The following is a 24,100-nucleotide window of genomic DNA, read 5'->3' as shown; positions in this document are numbered from 1 at the left end:
ACATACAATTATGATACCATTATGCTACTGAAGTAATGACTTCTCCTTAAGGTTTGTTATGCTAATCATACAACTGAGATACTGGTTAGATTTGGCATGCAGCTATCTCAAAAAGGCTACAATTATGCTAAACTGACAAGAAGCAACTGTAACACAACTGCTCAATATTGTGTTGTCCACTATGAATAAATATGAAGCAGGAGAGGGCCCAAAAGATGCTCAAGTCGGAGACTGAAAGACTGCATCTACACAAGGGTATATTATTAATGGCTGAGTATACTTACATTTGGAAGTCTAAAGCTGCAGTCAGATATGACAAATACATGTAAATAAAAAGAATCCTGGTTTCATTGCTAAAGTTGAAAAAAAAAAAAAAAGAAAATCTCATTGTGTAATGAAAGTTGCACTTGCAACAATGAAGTTTACAGCAGACATGCACAAATTTCAGTCACAGGAATATAAGAAAGATCATAGCACTGAATCTGGGAATATTTTCAAGCTCTAGTTTTACTCAGGATAGAAGAGTTGCCAGTTGCATAAAGTTAACTGAATACTGTACTTTTCCAGCTCCTTACAAACAAGGCTCCATATCACGCAGAAGATGAGCTTTCTCTCCCCTTTTTCTCCAAGAAAAGTATCAAAAGGCAAGCTACAGTGATTGTTTCTGACAGCAATAAAAGTAGGCAGCTAGAAAAGTAGGTATAGCCAAAAATTCTTACAGAAAAGGCATCCGTCCTGGTTTGATTTTGTTTATAAAAAGGCACTTCATGTATTGCTAGAACTCTGATAATGTACTTATTCTTTTAGTTTTTCTGTTAGAAGGCTGTATTTCAAGGTGGTTAGCATGAGTATGCAAACATTCTTTTTACAGTGTTTATCAGTTGAAATTTTTGTAATTACATGTAGTATCTTGCACCATTTATTTAGAAGAAAAGACTCCTGTTCAAAATAATAGCAGGTCTTCATACAATACTTCAGTGATGATGGATGATCTGTCATAAGCAACACACCACCTGTAGTGAGTTCATGCTAATAAAATTAGCAGTGTGAATCTTTCAGAAATGAGTCCTCAGTCTTCTGTTTTCCTCTCGTAGTCTCTCAATTTCAGCTACTAAGCTTTCATTTACAGAGTATCTTTCAAGTAAAGCGTGCATTTCATTCTAGAGAAAAGAAAGAAGCCCAATCAGTAGCTATGAAGTTAATTATTCCAGTTTTATCCTACCCATTTTCATATCCCTTTTGAAAATTAAATGACATAGATAACACTGGTTTTTAAAAACTTTCACTAAGAAAAGGGGTTTTTTTATAATGACATACAGTATTTTGATCATTAATACATTAGTGAATATTTTATCAAAGGATATTTTGCACTTCTTCTGGATGAGAATCTACCAATACAGATTCCATTAAAATGTTCAGTACCCAGACAAGGTCTTCTTAATGCAGATCAAAAGAACAAAGATTCATAAAAAGGTGAAGCTAAAGAACATAGTTCAGTATGCAATGCAGTATCTATAAGTAAGCTTTTCATTTGAATTCCATCTCTCCTCCTTACTCCAGCCCTTAGTCCTTTCAAAATGACAGCTGAATTCATTTCCCTTTTGTCTTTTTATAACTCCTGAAATATTGAATTCATGGTACATACCCAATGCATATGCTCCCTTTATTTACGAAGCATAAAACAGTTTAACAGATTCCAGTTCACAGCTTCTCCCTCCTTCACATCTAATCCTCCCTTTTTTGTTTCTAATAAGCAAAACTGATTTTCAGTTTTGAGAAGAAGTTGGTATGCCTTGGTATTACTAAAATGAAAACTGAATGTATTTCCCATCATGCTGTTTGTACATACCAACTGCACATGGAATTGCTTGATCATCTCCACTTGTAAATTCACAATATCTCGATGGCATGCTTCTCTGAGGGAAAAATTGCAAAAGGTGAATGTTTAGTTTTATTTAGGAAGCAGTAATTCTCTCCAATCCTCATCACCAGGACTCCACAATTCCTCACCTTCACGACATGGTGAAATAAGTCTAAAAACCCTTAAGACATGAAACATATTCCATTTCTGAAAAACTTTTGTTATGACATTGACTTCCATAAGTATTATTTCTTCAGTGTAAAAAAAGACTTAGGATCTTTTCTGTTTAGAAATATATGGGAATATCAAGATTGTGTTTTCACGTGCAAGCTGTAAACTTCTCTCATTGTTATTATTCAAAGCTGCTTTTCAATCCCTCACGTACAACAGAGAACGATACGTATCTGTGACTAAAGATACAACTTTTTGGTACGTGACTTTCAGCACTCTTTTGTAAGACAGCCCAAATGTCATCAGTGATAAATGATACATTATCCTCAAGGCCACAGAATGCTCCACATCAATCTACATAAGTAGTGACAATGTTGTCCATAAATTGACAAATCATAGAATGGTTTGTTTTGGAAGGGATCATCTTAAAGATCATCTACTTCCAACCCCCACTGCCATGTGCAGGGGCACCTTCCACTAGACCAGGTTGCTCAAAGCCACATCCAACCTAGCCTTCAGGACTTCCAGGGATGGGACAGACACAACTTCCACATCAATCCACAGATAACTACTCCACACTACAAGAACCAAGCTTGGACATACCCTCTGAACACTACACTATATACAACAGTTCCAGACCTGAGGAACACGGAGAACAGCTCACAGAAAAGCAGGCAAGCTCATGTACTCTTCCTGAATATTGCATCACACCACAATTATCAGAGATCAGAAATTGGGCTACAGGTATCACTGGCCTGAGAAAGTAAGGCGGTTCTTAAGTAGACACACACTGATCTTATTTCATTCTCCTTTCTTAAAACATACAGCAAACCCAAAGCAAATATATTCTTCTCTCGCTATTTCCATAGGTTACTGTGTTTCTGAACTCCTTGGAGGCAATCTTCTTCAAGTGTGTTGAAGACAGACACCATCTGGCAGCATTAGAAACCCAAAGATGTAGGTTATCTCCCAAAGATAGGAAGCTCAAGAAAAGAGCAGCTTTTTGGAACCCAGTGAATTATATATTCCTACTGGTCCTTTTCTAAGGTCCTTGGTTTTCCCCTATTACTTGAAGAGGAATGGATTTCAGGCAAAAAGCTTGCAACAGCTCCCTGCCCTTTTACTGACCTCAGTACAATCTTTTGCATTCAGTTTATGAATGCATTCACAATTTACAACCAGGAAAAGGGCCAGCAGAGCCTTCCAGTCACTCCATGAAGTGTAGGTCAGAAGTGAAAAGTGAGAAAGTTGGGGCTGTTCAGGCTGGAGAAGAGAAGGCTACGTGGAGACCTCATAGCAGCCTTCCAGTATCTGAAGGGGGCCTACAAGGATGCTGGGGAAGGACTCTTCGTTAGGGACTGTAGTGGTAGGACAAGGGGTAATGGCTTCAAACTTAAACAGGGGAAGTTTAGATTAGATACAAGGAAGAATTTCTTTACTGCGAGGGTGGTGAGGCACTAGAATAGGTTGCCCAAGGAAGCTGTGAATGCTCCAACCCTGGTGGTGTTCAAGGCCAGGTTGGACAGAGCCTTGGGCAAAATAGTTCAGTGTGTGGTGTCCTTGTTCATGGCAGGGGGGTTGGAACTAGATGATCTTAAGGTCCTTTCCAACCCTAACTATTCTATGAGTCTATGAAACGCAATCTCTAAGGGTTCAGATCTCAGACACTGGAAGTTCAAGACTGACAAGCCTACCTACCAAAACTGGGATGCCTGAAGACAGACTTCAAAGTAAAAACATCCGTAATCCGTGGACTGCATTTTAAAGTCATGTGGAAATTAAGAGTTTTTAATCAGACATGTGATTATTGTCAAAAAATCCCAGGGGATTTTTACTATACTATATTCTTATTTCAAGGTACTTTAAAACATCCAGTGTATTTTTCTGTTGGCAGATACAGAACAGCCATAGCACACAGACATACTAAGCTAGTTTTGCATTGCTTTTTGTCATCAAGACAGCAATACTTCCCCCACCCAGCAATCCTTTTCCCCTCCATCATCTCAGTCAACCTACTTTACCCTAAAACATGGGTTAGCCAATGATCCCCTAGATACAACTCTCTCAAAAGCTCCACTTCCTTCAAACTCCACTCTAAATCCATGCTAATTTGACTTAGTACTTTCATGACAAGTGGAATGTTAGTTAGGTATCTACAAACACCAAGTAATCTGACACCAACCATCACTTACAGCATAGACATTGTTTAATGTAAAGATTCACCAGTAGAAATACACACAGTATTTTACTTCATAAATGCCAAGCTAACAACAATCATAGCCAATACAAGTCAACTGTCTAGATCAAACTCTCCACAGGGTCAAATGTAAGATAAATTTCTCTTGCTGGCACCAGAGATGAGCGGGGAAGGAAAGAAATCAGCACAAGCTTTTATGAAAGCAGTAAGGACCTTATTACACAGATAAATTTACCACCCAAAAATTATTCACACACTCATTCTGAAAACATGTTAGCAAAACCATGCATTAACTGCCCTCAGAGACAGCAGTTTAATCAGTCAAAAGAGCTATTAAAATAAAGTTTCATACCTAGATTTCTGAGATTAGGGCTATTAATGGTTTCATTTTCTAATGCAAGTAGAAATTTCTTAAAGCAGATGCTTAAGCATCTTACAAGGAAAGCATGTCATTGAAAACAAAAATGTTCTGCATGAATACCAGTACCTGAGGTCATCCATTGTTTCTTGTATCATATTCTGAATGAAGTTTATTTGGAATGATGTCAGAGGTGCATTTGGTCTGCTACTTCCAATGTTTTCTACTATTTTTTCTGATAATGAACTTGCAACTCCAGCGGCGACAGGTGATGTTATCTTTGGACCTTTACAATTAAACAAATTTAATAGTGATTAAAAACAAACAAACAAAAAAAATCAGTATAACACACTACAAGATTTTTTATTTGTCTTGAGTCTTCTCAATATTTTATTTCAAATATTATTTAGTAAATAAAAAAAAAATAAAATAAAAAAAAAAAAACAAAAAAAAACCATACATTTAGACCGAATCTTTTCAGATGCAATTAGAGATGTTCTAGGAGGTCTAACTGGATTTACAGAAGCAGCAAGATTGGGTGTTCTGTTTTAATGCTAAGGCCTTTTTATCAGGTTTCACATCAGTTTACAATCAACCATACCTAAATCTGGGCCAAAGTGATCAACTTACTTGTTGAGGTAGTACCGTTTACTGGTAGATCATACGCAGGATGGGCCTGAATATTCTTCACTAGTCTTTCATTTGTATCAGGAGTCTTTACAGCAGTGAATGATGGTGGAGAACTTAAAGTTACAGATTCTGCACTTGATGAACTCGATTTTGAAAGCTGACCCTAAAAATAAAAGCAACAATAAAAAAACCCCCATAAACTCTACTTATTACAATTACCTAATTGCACTTGAAGCCTATGTTTTCAGGAATGCACTTGCAAACATTTTTGGTTTTAAGAACTTAAAAATGCATGCTTTTCACTTTCTAGCAAGACATCTTAAAAATGGATTGCTAAAATATGCAAAATTGCTTCAAGTACACACACAGAAAAGAACACAAAAGGCACAGGCCTCTTAATTTTCATATCAAACATTCTGTGGAGATATTATAAATGTCATTCCTAGCCAACCTGGACTTCTTGAAAGTGATACAAAAGAAGGTAGGGTCTGTGCAGAAGCATATCAAAGCTATCTTCAATGTAGAAGAGGGCGGAACTGACCTAATAAACAACAAAACCAATCATACTGGTGCAGCCAACGATCATTCTTGATTTTAAGAACAGGGTCTACAAGAAATCTAGAGGGGGACTTTTTACACAGGGGAACGGCTTTAAACTGTAAGAGGGTAGATATAGATTAGATATAAGGAAAAAATTCTTCACTGTGAGGGTGGTGAGACACTGGAACAGGTTGCCCAGAGAAGTTGTGAATGCCCCATCCCTGGCAGTGTTCAAGGCCAGGCTGAATGGGGCTTTGAGCAACCTGGACTAGTGGAAAGTGTCCCTGCCTGTGGCAGAGGCTTGGAACTAGATGAGCTTTAAGGCCCCTGCCAACCCAAACCATTCTATGATTTTCTAGAAAAATAAAAATATTCTTCAGGCTAGCCCAGTTTTGTTTCACATAAACTCTTGTAACCTGAGCTTATTTAAGAGAAACATACATTTATCTTCCACTGCTGAAGCCAAAACAGTTAAACTGCACAACATTTCACAGATCTGTCACTAGTGTGAACAGAGTCACAAAACAAGATTAGGTGGGACACTATTACAGCTTTTTCCTTCAAGTTGTAGTATTCTGTGAAGTTTTTAAGAAGATCACTCATAAGTATTAAAATAGTATACCAGCTTTAAGACTTCTTTAGATTCTTGTTTTCCAAGACTTATTTTCTTTGTGTCTGTCTCTGGATGTTCTTCCTCTTCTTTAATTGTAGACCCCACAAGTGCATGTAATGGGCTGGACCGTATTCCCTGTGCACTACTGCCCACTGGGTTTCTTTTTGCTGGAAAGGCAGTGGTGAGATGTGGGAGAAAATCCACACCCAAAATGTAAGACTGAAAATCCACACCTAAAATGAAGAAGGAAGGGGGAAACGCACAGGTCAAAAAAACAAACACACAGCTAAATCAATCCCACAATTAAAGCACCTGCACACCCACAAAAAACAAGCAATAAAATCACCCAAAATGCACCCCAGAGAACCTAAATCCTTAAACTCAACTTACGCTGTCACTATCTGTATGGAAGTAACAGACCAAGAGAAGCCTCTATATATCACTATAAACTGCATAAAGGAAAACCAGAATCACTTTAGGATTTAGTATTTAGTGATTTAGGATTTAGTACAGTAGGATGTACTCTTGATTTCCTGTTAACATGTTGTGTCTTAGCACTTCAATGTGTTAGGCAATTTCCAGAAAAGTTCAGTTGTTTCTGTGTCTGCTTTCATTGTTTGTTTATTTTCAATGGTAGAACAAAATTAGCATATAGGAACTAGCATAGGCCTCGAAGGCCTATCACTATCAAAGAAAAATGTGCTGAAAGTACATTTACCATCTCCTTTTCCTTGAGGATCTTCATTCACTTTGTTTGCAGTAGTATCTACAAAATATCAGAACACATTGTTTCTTAAATGAAGCCTACACCGATATTCACATCATTGCATTGAGTTCATAGTCAAAGACAAATCAAAATACCAAATAGGTACAGTAGTCAGTAACACACAACATCAAAATGTCATGCTAAATGTAGATGAATGATGCTTTACAAATTTCAGTATTAACAACTTACCATCTCTGATTGGAGAAAACACATCTCCTAAACTACTTCGACTGACATTAATATTATCAGCGCTCTTCCCATGATCTGTTTCTTTAGATGGAATCACATCCAAGCTGCAACTATGTGGAAAACCTTAAAAGGACAATAATAGTCAGTAAGTAATTGATATTTTCCAGAAATAATGTTAAGTTACCCCTAAACAATCTCACAGTAAACATGATACCCAGTATGTCCAGCAAGCATGTTAGCACTCTACAGATCTCAGTAGACGGTCAACTTTAACCTCCTCATTTGGGCTGGCAACAAAGCTGAACATAACTAAAAGCTACGACATTTATTAACAAAAATAAGATACAGTCACATTCCTTTCTTCTTTCAGAGGAGGAGTTGTCAAACTGAATAATGCACTCATTTTCAGGTAAATCTACACGATGGAAGTAGTATAGGTATATGTATACTTCTTCTCCATCTTACTTTTCGAGGGATCAAAATGTGACTTTGTGGATGACTACAATTAAGCATGCCCAAGTATTCACATAAACTGGAACATGAGTCAGGTTTAAAGTTTCAGGTTTCAATGCATTAATACATCACGTTTTCCACACCTTCAGGTATGTCAGTTGTGACTCATACGTAGGATTACACTTGCTAGTTAAATCAGTTAAACTAGAAGTGCAGTATCAACTTGTGCCAACATCTACAGAGGATCTACATGGAAAAAGCATAATATAAAATAGGGCAAAACGTCTTTTGTATATTTTTACCCAGTAAATCTAAATGTAGTAAGCACCTAAACCAGAGAACGGCTGTTAAATAGAAGTTTATGGGAAGCCAGCTCAAAGTACACCCAAACTTGTCATCACATTCTGACTTCATTTATACCTTTGTACTTATAGTCTGGGGCTTTTTATCAGTTATTTTACAGCTGTCTGAACAGTTGTTTTTTTGTTTTAAGTATGCTGTCAAATTGCTTTACTGAATGCCCCTTATTTCTCCAAAGTCAAAGCCCATAATCAGGGTCTAGAAGAGTTTCCACAGAACAAATACAGTTTGTGATCTTTCACCCATTACCATTTTTAAGTTTAAAGACTCCATTTTCTGAAGTACACAGAGGTCTTTACTTCTACTGAACACTCAGTTCAATGAAAAATATCTGCTTTACTTGGTGAGCCTTTATTTTCTTAAAACATTTATTTATTATGCATGGTCCTGTTTAAGGGGTAACAGCTATTACATCTTCAAATAAAGATAATAAATCATATATTTTAACTGAAATCAAATTTTCCACACCATTCAGTAATGTTGATTAGCAACACTTCTTGTATACATAGGAAGTATTCTACTTCATGTCGTACTTCACTGCATACCCAAGGGAAGTCATTAATACACGTCTCTATGGACTGCAGTGGCTTATTGCCTAATTACTATTGCTGAACATATTTCTCCTTATTTAAAAAACAGGGGAAAAAGTGCTGTTGCATTAAAATGGTTTGAGGATTTTTTTTGCAAGAATCAAACTAACAGCGTAACTGATATGTCCAGAATTGAACTCGGAACTCCTGAATTCAATAAAATTTTAAAAGTACATTTCACACAGTGGCAGAAATTTAGAATAATGCTTAGAATTCTTATAAAGAACTTGTTAATTTCAGAAGCATAAATAGCAAGTACAGTTATACAACTAATCATACTTGCAACTATATTTAACATCTTTCCTACCATGTGATACTGGAGTCATGCTTCACATAAAAAATACAGTTCAGTTCTCATTTGGATTTTTAGACTAGGTTTCTTTTTCCCTATGCTTTGTTTGGTTGACTGTTTTAGATAAGGCCTGTTATTCCTGTTTATTAATAGAATTACAGACCATTAGCTCTGCATTCCATGCAAAAAAGTGCACCAAAAAATACATCATCTACATAACCAAAATCTACAGGAAGTCAGATGGAAAGAGAGCCCCACAATATCACCACAGTTTTCTCCTTTAAATACAGACTTTTACTTCAAGTCCAGATTTTCAGATTTCACATGTCTAAAGCTTGCAGTAGCTCCCAATTCACTTCCCACAGTCTCATAGTATGTCTAACCCAGTAGGTGAGGTAAAAAGAAAGTGCAGATGCACATGCACGTACATGCAGTTCTTTCAAATCAAATGCCCTTCCCTCAATGAAATTTTTATACTGTAATGGTCAAGAAACAAAATATTCTTCCCACCTTCTATATTATGCCTAATATTATTGTAAGAGTAGGAAGAGGACACTACCTGTTTTCTCCTGAAGAATCTCTCCTCCCTTATCGTCATTTGGCAATGCCAGAGGGGATGAAACTGCTGCTGATGCTTGAGAGGAAACATTTTTTATGCCAGTAGTTTGAACTCCTCCAAGATTACTACCAGCTTTGACTTCTACTTTTTTGGATACAGGCTTATTTGAAGAACCTGTAAGGTTAGACTGAAGAAAAAAAAAAAATATAGAACAAAGAGAAGTCATATTTTTACTTTTAGCTGAAGGAATAATAAGTCAGGATTATTTCTGCTCCAAAATACTAAAAAAAAAGAAAAAAAAAAAAAAAACACCCCACCAAAGAACCAAACCCAACCCTCAGTTCAACTTGCAAAGGTTGCCTAGGAGATATGCCTTTACAAATATTTAAAAAAGTATCTTAATGTAATTTCAAAGAACATGGGAAACATCTGTATTAATATTTGAATACTGTGTGGACCTGCAAAAGAATAGCAACAGAACTTAAGGTAACAATGCAGAGACCTGGCATGAGCCAATTTTGATTCCAGGCTTAGGGATAAGCGGGGGGGGGAAAAAAAAAAAAAAAAATTATTACATTATGAGGGACTCTAAATTGTGAAGGAATAGTGGTGTTGTTTAAGTGCAGACAGGAACTCAGAACGACACAGCCACTAGCTCACTTCCCTCCTTTTCCCTGCCCCGCTCCCAGAGAGATGGGGAGGAGAATCGGAAGAATGTAACTCCCACGGGTTGAGATAAGAGCACTCCATTAACTAAGGTATAATACAAACCACTACTGCTACCACCAATGATGATAATAAGGGAAATAAGGGGAGAGAATATAAAACTGAGAGGGGAAAGGAAAACAATAAACACAAGTGATGCACAATACAATTGTTCACCACCTGCTGACCGATACCCAGTCCGACCCAAGCAGTGATCCGGGCCTTCCAGTAACTCCTCCCAGTTTATATACTGGGCATGACGTGCTGTGGTATGGAATACCCCTTTGGCTAGATGGGGTCTGGTGTCCTGTCTCTGCTTCCTCCTGGCTTCCCGTGCCCCTCCTCACTGGGAGATCATGAGACTAAGAAGTCCTTGATCAGGGTAAACATTACTTAGCAACAACTAAAAACATCAGTGTGTCATCAGTGTTGTTCTCAGACTAAAGTCGAAAACACAGCACTGCACCAGCTACTAGGAAGGAGAAAAATGACTGTTAACAGCTGAACCCAGGAAAAATAGTCAGCCACTTAGCAGTATGCGTGCTACAAGATGAGGAAAATGTCAGCAAACTGAAGAATCCCCTTCAAAGCTTCTCTTTGTCTCCACTGAATAGGCAGTGGGGTTTCTGGCTACACTAGAGCCTAATTAAGTCTTGGAAGAACCTCTTAAGCCTTCTCTATTATTTAGTCAACTTCACTATGTATTTATACCTGCAAAAGACCATATATAAGACCATGCAAAATGCCTTAAGACAGGCAGCTGGGTGTCTTCCACTTAAATGGAAGGGCCACTACAGACCTTTCTGCTACTGCCTACAAATGAGTTTAAGGTGCCACAAACCAATCTGCAACGGCAGCATATTCACACCAGGAAATTTAAGACTAAAGTTTCACTCATTTCTACACTGAGGCTAGGAGTGGGGTGGGGGGAATTCCACATTAAAAAACCTTAAAACGGCACTGAAGACCAAGCAGTTGTTTGTAATTTCTATGTTGGTGTGAACCACATTCATGCTTAGAAATGGAATGCTAACATTTTTTTTTTTAGAATTTAAATGTACACTTAATTTTCATTAATCTCCATATTGAACAAAAAGAAGGAAAGGCTTTTACCTTGGAAAAAGTACTACTGAACTGAAGACGTATGCATTTCACACAGCCTTTGTGAGCAATAACTGTTTTCACTGGTGATGTCAGTTGCCTTAAGTCATACTGGCAGATTTTTCCCCGGGAACATCCTATAGCCAAAGTAGTACCATCAAGCATGAAGTCTACCGTTGTCAGAGGAAAATCAGCTACTATTGTTGTCAGTAACCTTCAAATAGGAGAAAGGACAGGATAAAGAAGCTTTTAGAGTTCAAAAGTTAGACTTTTCAAAACAGAGTATCTAAAAAACAAAAGCTTTCATAATTCAGCTACAGGTCAGTACTTCCACTTCTCCAGTGCCAAGTAAACTCAGGGAAATACATTATGGAACAGTGGATTAGGCTTCTACTACACATTCCTACTTAACCAATTAAAGACTGCTCGTGCCCCCTGCAAAATTCCACCAAGACAGGATCAAACTGCCTTCATAACAGCAGTTCTGACACCAACATGATTTACTGTCATCATTTTAAGTAGCAATCATACTCTGCACATCCTTTAGCCTTCCAAGCCTATCTTCTCTAACCTTCCCACAACTCCAGGCACATCTTCAGGTCCTAGTTTGCCTCCTTCTATTACAGCCTTCCAAACTAGAGCTGGACCCCTGCTTTTATCCAGCTAGAGTGAAAGCACAACTCACACTAGAACCAAAGTCCCATGAAACCACTTGTTGTTCTACCCTCTTACTATGCAGTCCCATCACCTATGCCCCATTCTTCCTTCTTTTCAAACCAATACTCTACTTATTATCTATAAATACCATATTTAAGGGAATCATTATTCACTGTGAGGGTGGTGAGGCACTGGCACAGGGTGCCCAGAGAAGTTGTGGCTGCCCCATCCCTGGCAGTGTCCAAGGCCAGGTTGGACAGGGCTTTCAGCAACCTGCTCTAGTGGAAGGTATACCTGCCCATGGCAGGGGGTGGAACTAGAAGATCTTTATGGTCCCTTCCAAACCAAACCATTCTATGACTCTATGATATTTAAGGATTGCTATCTCAGCCACTCTGTCCACCACAGTTGTGTCTTCTATCTTGAAGAAGAAAAGCAGACAAGCTAAACTCAGGTGCATAACTAAACTCAAGCTAAAGTAAAGCTAAACTCACAAGCTGTACTGCCCCTCACAGAAGCTAACTGCTCTGTATCAACCAGAAAAGCCCATACACAAGCACTGCAGAATAGTCACTTGCATGTAGCACCTCAACTAGTTCTCACATGCCTTGGGATTTTTTTAATTGTTTATTTGGGGGGGTTGTCTGTTTGGTTTTTAAATAAAATGCAAAATGGGCTATGGGACAGGTTCTCCAGTAGTAGTATGCCAACTGCTTCAACCATTCTGAATATGGTCTGAATTAAATATTTCATTTCATAGTTAGGCATGCTTTTTCATTTCATAAAAAACAAGTAAGGATCCTTCTAAAATCAAAAGGTCTTTAATATACTCACTTTTTACTTGAAGTGTCATAGAGAATAATTCTTTTATCCAAACCTACAGTTACAAGCAGCAGCTTATTGACTGGAGAAAAGCAGATTTCTGAAGCTGGCGCTTTATGAGCATTTTCAAAATTATGATATGGGTTCTGGTTATTTACATCCCATAGAGTTACATTTCCACTGTCAGAAACGCTGCCCAGCAAGGATTTCTTAAAGGATGAATATTTCAAGTGTCGAACAGGCTGTAAAACAGACATTAAAAATGAACTGTAATAACACTATTAACAGCATATTAAATTATTTTCTAAATGCACAAACACATCAGAAATACAGATGTTACATTAAGTAGGTTACACTGGCTGCTCATTCTGAAAAATAAAGTGTTTTTTTAAAAAAAAGCATTTTTCATTACAATGCCACTTTTGCTGTTAGAGGGGCATATTTGTTTTTGCCCTTGTACCAGTATGGGGTACCGTATGATCAGCAAAATTAATGACAAGGGGAAAAAAAAAAAAAACTAAACCAGAAACTTCTAGAAAAGTTTCTTGATTTTCATCAAGTATCATGCCATCAAACACACTACAAAATAACCCACACCACTTCTAAAATTAGAGAAGTGAAAGGCTACATTATTTCACTGATCGGTCTCCTGCCAAGAATGTTAAACTTAATTCCCCTCCACTGATTTTAAGTACTTGATATAAGCCAATTTGGTAAGACAGACTCCAGAGTTATGCATGTATATCCTGCAGAAGAACAGACTTCACCCTGTGAGGTAGGACCACAGAAGAGGATAATATATCTGTTTTATCACACACAGCCTTGCTATCACAGAACCATGTAATACAGGACCTTAACTTGCCTTTCAGAAGCAGGCAAGCATTTTGTTCGTATCATATTGCTTCAGAGGATATTTCAGAACCTCACTGCTCTAATACTAAATTACAATACTTTATTTCCAGATTAATTTTATTTATGACCCATTTGCACCAATTCACTCCCGTGTCAATAATGCCCTTACACTTAAATTGTTTCCAAACTCCCCAGTGCTGCTTTTCTGTTTTAATAAAGACACCTCACCTTCTTTCAGGCTGCAATCCACTATAATCAATAAGCAAGACTCAGACTCCAAAGACTGTTTATCAGTACCATCACGGTCTCTTTGCAGCTCTCCCAGTTTGAATCTTTCTTGCATATGGACAACCAAAACCTTATATGATCCTTAAAACATTTTGCTACTGCCTTTGCAAAGGCAGTAACACTGTCTCCATTTTGTACTGTAAATACCTACATACCCTAGGTTGCATTTTCTTTTTTGTGATCCAGTCTGTTTTAGTTGCTTATTGCCATTTTATGATCAAGCAGCCCAAGCCTTTCTTTCTCTTGGGGCTTTTCAAACCCTAGTCTAATAAGAGAAGCCTCAATTGTGATGCAAGTCTGGTACCTTGATTTTTATACTGTGATAGCTGTTCCCATGTATGTTATTACAATTCTTTTGGACACTGACTTAATCCTCTCTTATGGACGATACCTTCCAACTGTGTCTTCCAACTGTGTCTCAGCAGAGCTCTACTTCTCTGTCATAACCATTGCTGAACACGTTAAACAAGATTAGCTCCTGCTAACCTGAACAAATATTTTCTCTCAATATTACTTACTGTCTTTTTCCCCTACAGCCTATTTCTTACCCCTCAATCCTTTTCTAACCTACATCCTCTTCTTCTCACAAGGCACTGAATCAAGTGCTCTACTCAAGTCCAGCCAGATGAGAGACATTACATTTTATCTGTCTGAAAATGCTCTCAAAAAGCTATTATATTATTCCAATATAGACCACACCACAATGCCCTGCACTGGATTTTATCCTATTTCTCTCTTTAACTTCATTTTAATGGAGATATGTGTTGGTTCATATGCCTCCAACATTATTTCTACCACTTGTATTGCATTACGTCTTGCTGGACGCCTACTTGCTCCACAAAGCGGCACCCTCAACTGCATATTGAAATAGGACAGAAGATGACTATTTATAATTAATATGGTCCTCCACTGGACATGGAGACATTTTTATCAGCATTTTCAGTCTGTTTACATTAAAAAAGGAACTAGTGAGAGACTCAGGAATAATAGATTCAATTATGTACATGACTGACATGTCAAACATGCCTGTCCCTCACAGTTCTCTCAGTTCTTCACCTCCAAATATCTTCTTTACTGCCTTTGGCATTTACTCATATTCCATTTTCTCACTCTTCCGTCCTCCTGCACACCAAGATTACTCTCTCCAGCGCTCCTCAAGCCTCCTTTACTATCCCGCCAAGTTTCCCATTTCCTTTTCTCATTTTCCCTTTTAATCTCACAGGCCCAAGGCAAGTTCTTCATTCTCTTTTGTATACATACCTTCCCCATATTACTTCTGTTCCCCACTTCTCATTGAAGTCATGGTGTTTCCTCAGAGCAGCTTAGAAGTTTAATTCAGGTTGCCGATGAAGGAGATGTGAGGAAGCTCTTACTCACTCCTCACTGAATTAGGTTAGCAACAAACTTCACTTGCAACAATGCAATTGCTAGATCAGACTCACGGAACAGCAACAAACTTCACTTGCAACAATGCAATTGCTAGATCAGACTCACGGAACAGAGGTGCTTAAATCTGTGTACACTTTTATGAGACAGGTGAATGCATCCCTGAGTATGCTACATGTTGAAGTTTCAAACTCCTGCCCAGACAGCTGAAAGGAGGCATGAAAGAACCTCATTTCTGAAAGGCTGCTTGACAAGACAAAGCCAAAACATTTCATCTCCCAAAAGCAAGTCAATTAATTAAGTTTTATCTTTAAGCTTCACAGTAAAACAGCCAAACAAGGAACAGTGCACTTCAGAAAATAGTTGGCTCACTGCTGAGAAGAACTAGCTGCTCTTAGGGTTTTTCACCACTGGGAAGTAAGTGAAAAGCCCAAAACTAAACCAAAAGTGGTCTACCATCATTAATTACCTTATTAAAAGATAGTATAGTTTCTTAATCTCCTTCATACTTTACTGAGCCTTGTAAGTGAGAAAGCAGATGTAAAGACAGTTGATAGTCTTCAGCTTTTAAAGCTATTTCACTGTATGGAGTGACCAGAACTCATCACACTTCTTTATAAACCAGCCAGCTGTTCAAACAACTGAACTAAATCCTGTTGCTAGGAGAATACCATGAGGCAGTGAAGACTTGAGCAAACATTATGTTTCGAAACAAACCTTAATTCATCCTCACAACAGCAAGCAGATAAGAATCTAGTAGTCTAAATGAATACCAACAGCAAAGACAAATTATGGGATTTGCAAACAACTCTGTGCAAGAACTAAACTCTAATAAAGCACAAAGATGCTTCTAAATCAAAATCAGTTAACAGAATATAGGCCAATGCTCATATGAAAAGAAAATTGTTTAAAGTCACAGAAAGCACTGCAACCTTGGGCTGTCCTACTACTTTTAGAGTCTATCCAACATCAGAAATTAACTGGCAAGGAAACTACATTCCATCATGGTGAATCAAACACAGACAAGCTAAATTTTATAAGGTTAGTTTGACCTCACATTCCTCAATTGTTAAAAAAGTTACTAGGGAGAGATGACCCTTACTAAGACAGACAGCTAGTGCCAGGATCGAACAGGACAATACACTGTGTATCTATTCAAGATTACTCTTAGAAAACTGGGCCCCTAAAGTATAAATCAAGTAAAGGCTTTTTACATTTAACAGAATTACACAAGTCTTCAGATATTTGCTTCACTGCACAATCAACCCTGAAATTCCTTACAAGTACCAGTTAAACCTCCAAACAAAAAATAAAGCTATTTTTGCACATAAGAAGAAAGATAATTTTTAGGATATAAAATAAACTGATAAACTGGGACATCCAAGTAGCCATCTCATTACATAATTACAGCTCAATTCCATTTTAAATTAAGAATGCAATCAAAAAACTGTCCCCCTTTAGAAAATGTTATAGACCCTTTTGAAAGTGAACAGTAGCTCTGTGCTTGCAATTACTTTGATTTAAAACTTCAAATATCTTTATCCATCTTAAAGGTCACTCAGCTTTGCAGTAGGCCTCTTGTTCTCATCTACCAAAATAGCTATTCATTGCATCACTTATTCCTAATCACTTTTTGGTGAAAGAGTCAGGTATATCAAACAGGTTGATGTAAATCATCCTCATAAGAATTTCTTAATTTTCCAATTAACTAGCAGCATAGCCCTCGCTCTGGATGTTCACCTCAGCTGTGTAATCCCACCATGGATCTCCCTGCAGCTCCTGCCTCCCCTCCACATTTTTCATAAGATCATAATAATCCAATCAGAAAAATGAACTGACTACAGAGATGGATTTTTAAGATCAAACCAAGTATGAAGTATAATTTTGCTTCAATATAAGTATGAGACTGGTGATGGATCAAAGATGCCGTAGCACCTAAGAGCATAGACAGTTTGAATTTAACAGAGATTTTTCAACAGAAAGTATACCACAATTCCTGTGATGCTATAAAGTTGTAAGAGATTTTTCACTGAGTTATATTGTTCATGCTAGACAGGAGAAAAATTTAACTTCACACTCTATCTGTAATCGAGGACCGAAAAAGCTGTTGCAGTAACAGAAAATGAGTAAGCCACAACTTCAGTATTCCCTGTGACATTAAAGGTCAGATTTCGGACCAAAGCAATGTTCCTGCATCCCCTAGGCAGCTCCTAACTCTGTAAAAATGACTTGGATAGATGGATACATACATACACACATAAATAGATGCCTAGAACATAAACACTTGGCTGTGCCTAAGACAACATTTACACTAAGAACACACACTGGAACTTCTGATGCGACAACACAGCTCATTTACTACTGCAGGTGCTCTTATATCAAGGGAATTCCCCTAATGACATCCACTAATTCTTCAGTGTCATCTGAGGCTGCAACAAGAAATTGCAGTGTAAAACCCTACCAAAGCCATTAAGTAGTACACATGCTTTGTGTTTATCTTTTGCAGAGTTTTCCTTCAAATTACTTATCCAGAATCTTTCCTAAACACCTATGTAGGCAATATAAAATCTCATTGCTTTTCTCTTTGAGCATCTGTGCAATTGTAATCTCCAAATTAAATTAATTTATTATTTCCAAATGCAAGCTTATATTCATCCCTACTATGCAGATGGCTCTGTTCAGTTGTAAATCTGATTACTTTGGGTAAGTCAGAACCCAAGCTATGTGGTCTCTGTTCTTTGCAACAATATACATTAAATTGTGCACTGAAATCCTGCTTTGATTTGTAAAGCCAACTGTTTTTCATTCAGTTCTAACATACATAGAAGTTTGTTCTTGAGGAATCAGAGTCTACAAAGTAAAATTTGCTGTAACCTATATATAAAGAAAGATATTTGAGAAATTTGAATTTCAATGTCACTTATAATTGAAGACTAGAGTACATACAACGGCCTGTTTTTTCCTTTCTGTAAGTGCACTCTTAAAAATTAAAAGGAAACAGATTAATAAAACTCAAAAGCTCCTGATATGTACTTTCAATTTCTAAACACTCTGAATTAAGGCTTCACACCTGAAAAGAACTTGATACAGACAGCCTACCTGACGGCTTCCATAACCAAAGGGAGTACTTGATAAATTGGTGGTAACACTGTGTAGGATAATTTCACCACTCAAAGACCCAGAGGCGATGTAGCCATCATTCCAATTATATGTAACACATGTGACTTCATCTTTATGATCCTGTGAGGAAGCAAGGTTAGAGGGAGATGGTTAAAGACATTCAAGATAACCATATTTCTTCCTGATCTGTGTTTTTTCAGAAAAACTTTAGCTTTATGGTTTTTTTTTTTCTGATAATCTGTAAAAGTTATTATGGAATATTCCAGGAAACAGCAGCAGAACATACTGAAGATCAACCATTCCATTACATTTTAACTGTCTGATTGTTTTCAGAGGATTGTTTTAATAAATTAGTAAAGATAAGATGATGCTGTAATTATATACAATACTTTAATAGGACAACCACAGAGATATCTACGACATGTTATCATAAAAGTAAAGCCTTCCAGAAACCAGTGATACCTGAATAAGTTTTCTGTTAATCTGGTGTACTACTACCAACTTCCCCTTCCATCACTTTTTAATGTTAACACATATACTTACCAAATAGCTTTTCAACACAGTCATTTGCAATGATGATACTGTGTTTACCGAATATACAGGGGAAGACAATCAAGTACTTCTAGCCCAAAAAGGAGAAAAAAAATATTTAAAGTACTGTATTAGCTACTGAGTAGTTTTGTTTCAAACTCTAACTTTAAAAGTCCAAGAAAAAAGAAAAAATGAAAGCTAAAGTGTTATAGCCTCTTTAACAGGGATCCTAAATGAGAGCAAATCATCCACTGAAGGCATCATGGAAATACACTAGACCGTCCTAAGTTTTGTGCATCATAACAAGGTTTTAAACAAAGGGGGTTGGAACTAGATGATCTTTAATGTCCCTTCCAACTCAAACCATTCTATAAGAACACAAAATTGAACAAGACACTTAGGTGTGCTTGCTCCCATCTGTGAACTTGATCCTCCAGATACATGACTTAGAGAAAGCATATTTTTTACAGCTGGCAGCAAAATCTGGAACTCGTGAAAGCTACAGTGCTTACTCAGCCAAACTTACCTTAAGGCTACGGTAAACCTTTCTGGATTTCAGATCCCAGATATTAACTGTGTTATCAAGGCCTCCACTTACAATATATGAAGAACTAGAATTTAAGCTTACACATGTCTGGTTTGCCTGATGGAAAAGGGAAAAAAAAAGTATGTTAAAGATAATTAAGGGGTTTATTCAAGCCTACTTAAAAGCACAGTGATTTGTGTTTTCATCTTCATTAACACAAATAGTTCCACTGACCAACAGTGCTATCAGTGCACTACAGCCATTTTCCATTTAAAATGCAATCCAGTTTGGACACAAGTTTAATATACTTTAAGATCTAAATAAATAAATGAATAAAGTCTTTTTTCCTATTTCAATTTTTTTAGCATCTTTTCTTCAATACGCATTTTCCCTTTAAATTACAGCCCCCTAAATTGCAATCATAAGACTTCTATTCCAATATAGAGTCTTAAAAAGAAAATGCTAAGTTCAGAAAAAGAAAAATACCCCACAAAAAAAACCCAACTCCTTAAAAGAAAATCAAAAAGTTGTCTAAGTCATGTACTTCACATTCCCTAAACATTACAAAGAATATTATAGCAGCAAACCTCATAATTCGATAAAGTGATTCTTTTTAAAACAGCTGAAGTACCAGCTTTTGGAAAAAATGTCAATCTTAATGATGGACCTACATAGAGGACAAATTATTATGCAGTTCTACCATGTTGAAAATTCACTTTTAAGTTCCCGAGATTTGAATGAAGAAAATACAAGTCCATCTAATTACTGACATAGAAAAATTGGAAATGATTGCATTAGTAATACATCAGATTTAGCAAAATCTCCAGGACAAACACTCCACCTTTGAAAGCCTATGCTTCTGCAACCTTAAGGCCCTGTTTGAACACCTTTTCAGAAAGTTTCCAGTCCAAATTAGCATTAGAATAGCTATCCAAAGAGAATAATTAGAATGGTTCAGAACACTAACAAGTCAATCAAGTAACCAGTCAAGATAGTCTCCTAAAACTAAGTCCAGCTTTCTGACGAGTTCTTAGTTAACACTTCCATTTAACAGGGAAAAAAACCCACCATAATAGAATTTCATGTATTTTCAAAAGCTGGCACATGTACACCCTTAGAATAACCTTTATATATACTCATGTTTTACAATGTGCAAGTCACAGGCATGTGTAATACTGACAATTCAAGTTGGAAAATGCATTTCAAACTTGAGCTCTCTGCAGTCACCTACAGATCAAGTTTGAACCACTGACTGTCTTGTGCTATCATGTTGGGGCTCTACAGGCCAATTCCCCTAGCATAAAGCTGTACAAGCATCACATGCTATTTTAGAAGCATTATTCCTCCCCCCCCCCCCCCCCCAATGTATTTAACTATACATAAGGAAATGTTTTTACATATGTGTCATAACTCTAACAATACTAAAATTAAATTGACCCCAATATGCTCAACAGGTGCAATACAAACAGAATACAAGGTGGAGTGGGGAAAAAAACCAGGGAACAGCGTAACTTGTACTTACTCCTTCAGCTATTTCAAAGAGTGGAACAAGTTTGCTTTTACAGCTTGAAACAACTATTTTATCACCAGCAGCAGAAGCAGTGGCCAGGTATCTATCTTAGTCACAAGTTAAGGACCATAATTGTGTTATACTGGTGATTAACAAAAGCAACAGTGAGTTTCCCTTACTGAAGATAGATTGGCTAAACAGTCTAAACTACAGTACCTTGAAGGGACCTAGAAATAGAAACATAAGGCTATTTTCCAAGATTTCATTAAGAAGCTCTTGCATTAACTACAGTTCTTACTTCCCAGTAAAAGGCAGAGCATTTCTTTCAGAGGTAAGTATTTGACAGGTATTATTTAAGAGTTCTTTAACACAGCTTATCCAGCCTACATTTTTGTTTCCCCACCACCCCCAAGAGCCCCACTTATCACCAGAGTTCAAAGGAATGTCTAGCAGAGTATGGATTTAAAGAACAGTCCTGTTTGTAGTCTAGAAACTATGCGGTTTGTCACAATGACTGCTTGCTAATTTGTCTCCCTCTGTACTGAGGGAAGAAAAACAAAAACCCAAAAAGAACCTTTTATAACACCAAGTACTTCAAAGTAGTATCAAAAGCCTTCAGTATAAAGCTACAGACCAGGGAATCTGCCCCTGCATCCCCACCAAACAAATCAAGTAATCATTTAGATCAGTGTCCCATATGTCTTCAGGCCAATGCCCATAGTGATTTTTTTATTTGCTTATTTAAGAATATACAGGTTAATTGGCTGGATTTAACACCAAAGAACTGGTAGGCAGATTAGTGCTTCCTATTGCTTTCATTGTTTTAAGGCAGAAGCTTACAGAATTATACAGAATCAAACCCAGTACTTTACTTCTAACAAATTTACAAACATTCAAAAGCATATGGAGTAAGATGAAGTTTATTAAACAACACATATAAGTATATACATATAAGCATTGTATCTGTGCTTCAATTTCTCTGCAAGCTCCATATCCAAAACATTCATTAGATCTCTGATTGCTTTAACTTTTTTTTCCAGATATCCACTTATTTGCAGACTTAGAGGACAGACATTCAGAACCTACAGGACTTAATTGTTACGTGCCAGCATCCCGTCCTTTTACATCAAGATCAGGCACTGCCACCTTTTCCCATGACAGCTAAGCAAGCTGTTCACCTGACAACACCATTTGCATTACTCATATATTCACCTGGCACCTTGTATCATCATCCTATAGTAGGCCTCCAAGACTGAGGTGAAAGGTCTGAATGGACCAGATCCATTCTCGCACATAAATTACCACCATCCTATGAGTGTTTTCCTGCACATTCAATACATTTGTGCTTTCTCTGTAAATGCTACTAACAGTACAAAAAAAGTCAGTGCCTACAGAGTAAATGGTAAGTATATGCTATCAAAGCCTATCAGAATCAATGAGAAGCTGTTCAAGACAAAACAAACAAACAAACAAAATCTTTCATTACAATTTTCCTTTCTACATTATGAACAGAATTTTACTACACTAGCAATTGCTTTGTTCAACCTTGTCAGTAAATTAAGCATTGTGTTGGAAGCGAGTATTGTAATCAACTACTGAAGAAACAAATGAGTAAGCTTTATAGTTGGTAGGCAAGTCAAGCATATCATAATCATTAAAAAAGTGTTAGCCTCCTAAAGGAAGAGAAACTTCTTTAGAAGCATTTACCAGCATGAGTTGATTTTGTAAATCACTTCAACACAGAGAACTACAAAATTTTCTTGACAATATACACAAATCTTTTCATACAAGACTCAAAATCACATCAGGCCTGTGATTTACAGACACTTTTACAAATGTAATAAATAAATTACTGAAATTTTGCAGACCACTCACAAAACCATGGTTCAAACCGTAAAGGATACTATTGCTGGCCCAACAGAGTGAGCTGACTGGATGTGTGGTTGTGTGTGGGTTGAACTGCTCCACCACAGTTAGAGATGAGGAATCCCAAATTTTAATGTCATCTCCTGATGAAGCAAAACGTATGCTTTCTTGCATGGCTGCACCTGTTTTTCAAAAATAAACTAAAAAATTAAAATATATATTTATATAAAGTAAAAATATTCAACAAGCAACTTTGGAAGTCAAAAATATTTTCATCTATACCATTTAATACCATTTTCTTGATAACACGAACGTTTACTTGGAGTTACACAATTAGTACCACTCAGCCGAATATATTACTGAAAGCAGCAGACACTCCACACTCTTGTTACTTGAACTCTTGCAAAAAAAATTATGCTTTCCTTTTCACAAAGGAAAAGCTATCCCCTCCGGGGCATCATCAAGAGACTAGAATGACGCTCCTCTCTCCACAGTTTACAGCCGCCAGGCACGAAGCCGCGAGTAGTTCAAAGCCTCATTTCCCACCAGTAGATGGAGATATACAAACTAGAATCAAACCAGCTGTTGCAGGGGAAGGATAGAAGTTCGGACCTAAAGGACTCACTTCAGCGTTCATCTCACTGCCCTGAAGGACACACCCGAGAATCCTTTAAACCAAACTTTTAACGATCTTATACGAGCGACAACAATCACATTCCAACGCAGCTTACACAACGTTATAAAACAAAAAGACCAACAACAACGTGCTACTACTTGTTTAGATTAACGCTATGTTAAGAGTTAAAAAGCAGATTCCAGGTCTGTAAAGTTCACACTCAGCTTCTCACTCTGAGTAATTTTAAACTAGCAATAAACACGAACGCAAAGGTAAGCCTCTCCTTCACCTGAGAGCATTACCACCCTTTAGACAAAGGTTTCCGGGATGTTTATACATAGCTTTAGGCCACTAATTCTCACTGCCGAGAATGATACACAACACAGACAACGTTACTAAGGAAACTCAAGCGCCCATAACCGCCCGCGCTCGGCCGCTGCCCAAGGCATCAGCCCGCGGAGCTGCGCCTCGTTCCGTCGCTGCTGCTCCCACCTCGCATAGGGCTTCTCTCCCCGCTCAGCACCTTCAGCCCCGGAGGCCG

The 24,100-nt window shown here is 37.4% G+C and overlaps 1 protein-coding gene across 1 annotated transcript; it reads right to left on the bottom strand.

Annotated features, from left to right (window-relative positions):
• Nucleotides 1–1,020: 1,020 nt before the first annotated feature.
• Nucleotides 1,021–23,119, bottom strand: NEDD1 (neural precursor cell expressed, developmentally down-regulated 1). The gene is made up of 14 exons (XM_010016581.1): nucleotides 22,982–23,119; nucleotides 21,090–21,184; nucleotides 19,568–19,684; nucleotides 18,490–18,630; nucleotides 12,877–13,106; nucleotides 11,398–11,599; nucleotides 9,580–9,766; nucleotides 7,326–7,448; nucleotides 7,089–7,136; nucleotides 6,380–6,603; nucleotides 5,218–5,374; nucleotides 4,717–4,873; nucleotides 1,850–1,916; nucleotides 1,021–1,160 (listed from the first exon to the last, which is right to left on the bottom strand). Exons 1-14 carry the CDS (start codon nucleotides 23,115–23,117, stop codon nucleotides 1,056–1,058), a joined length of 1,989 nt encoding a protein of 662 aa, XP_010014883.1. The 5' UTR covers nucleotides 23,118–23,119; the 3' UTR covers nucleotides 1,021–1,055.
• Between the last annotated feature and the right edge of the window lie 981 nt (nucleotides 23,120–24,100).

This window comes from Nestor notabilis, unplaced genomic scaffold (assembly GCF_000696875.1).
Source record: "Nestor notabilis isolate BGI_N333 unplaced genomic scaffold, ASM69687v1 scaffold25896, whole genome shotgun sequence".
NCBI classification, from domain to species: Eukaryota; Metazoa; Chordata; class Aves; order Psittaciformes; family Psittacidae; genus Nestor; species Nestor notabilis.
Note: the sequence above shows the minus strand (reverse complement) of the source record. Positions and strands in the feature narration are given on the sequence as shown.

What these genes read in the sequence shown, in the direction of transcription:
- NEDD1 (XM_010016581.1), bottom strand. Translation starts at nt 23,117, where the DNA reads ATGCAAGAAAGCATACGTTTTGCTTCATCAGGAGATGACATTAAAATT. An exon ending in TATGACACTTCAAGTAAAAA is followed by an intron (nt 11,600 to 12,876) that starts GTGAGTATATTA and finishes TCCTATTTGAAG; the next exon opens with GTTACTGACAACAATAGTAG. An exon ending in TCAGTAGTACTTTTTCCAAG is followed by an intron (nt 9,767 to 11,397) that starts GTAAAAGCCTTT and finishes TTTTTTCTTCAG; the next exon opens with TCTAACCTTACAGGTTCTTC.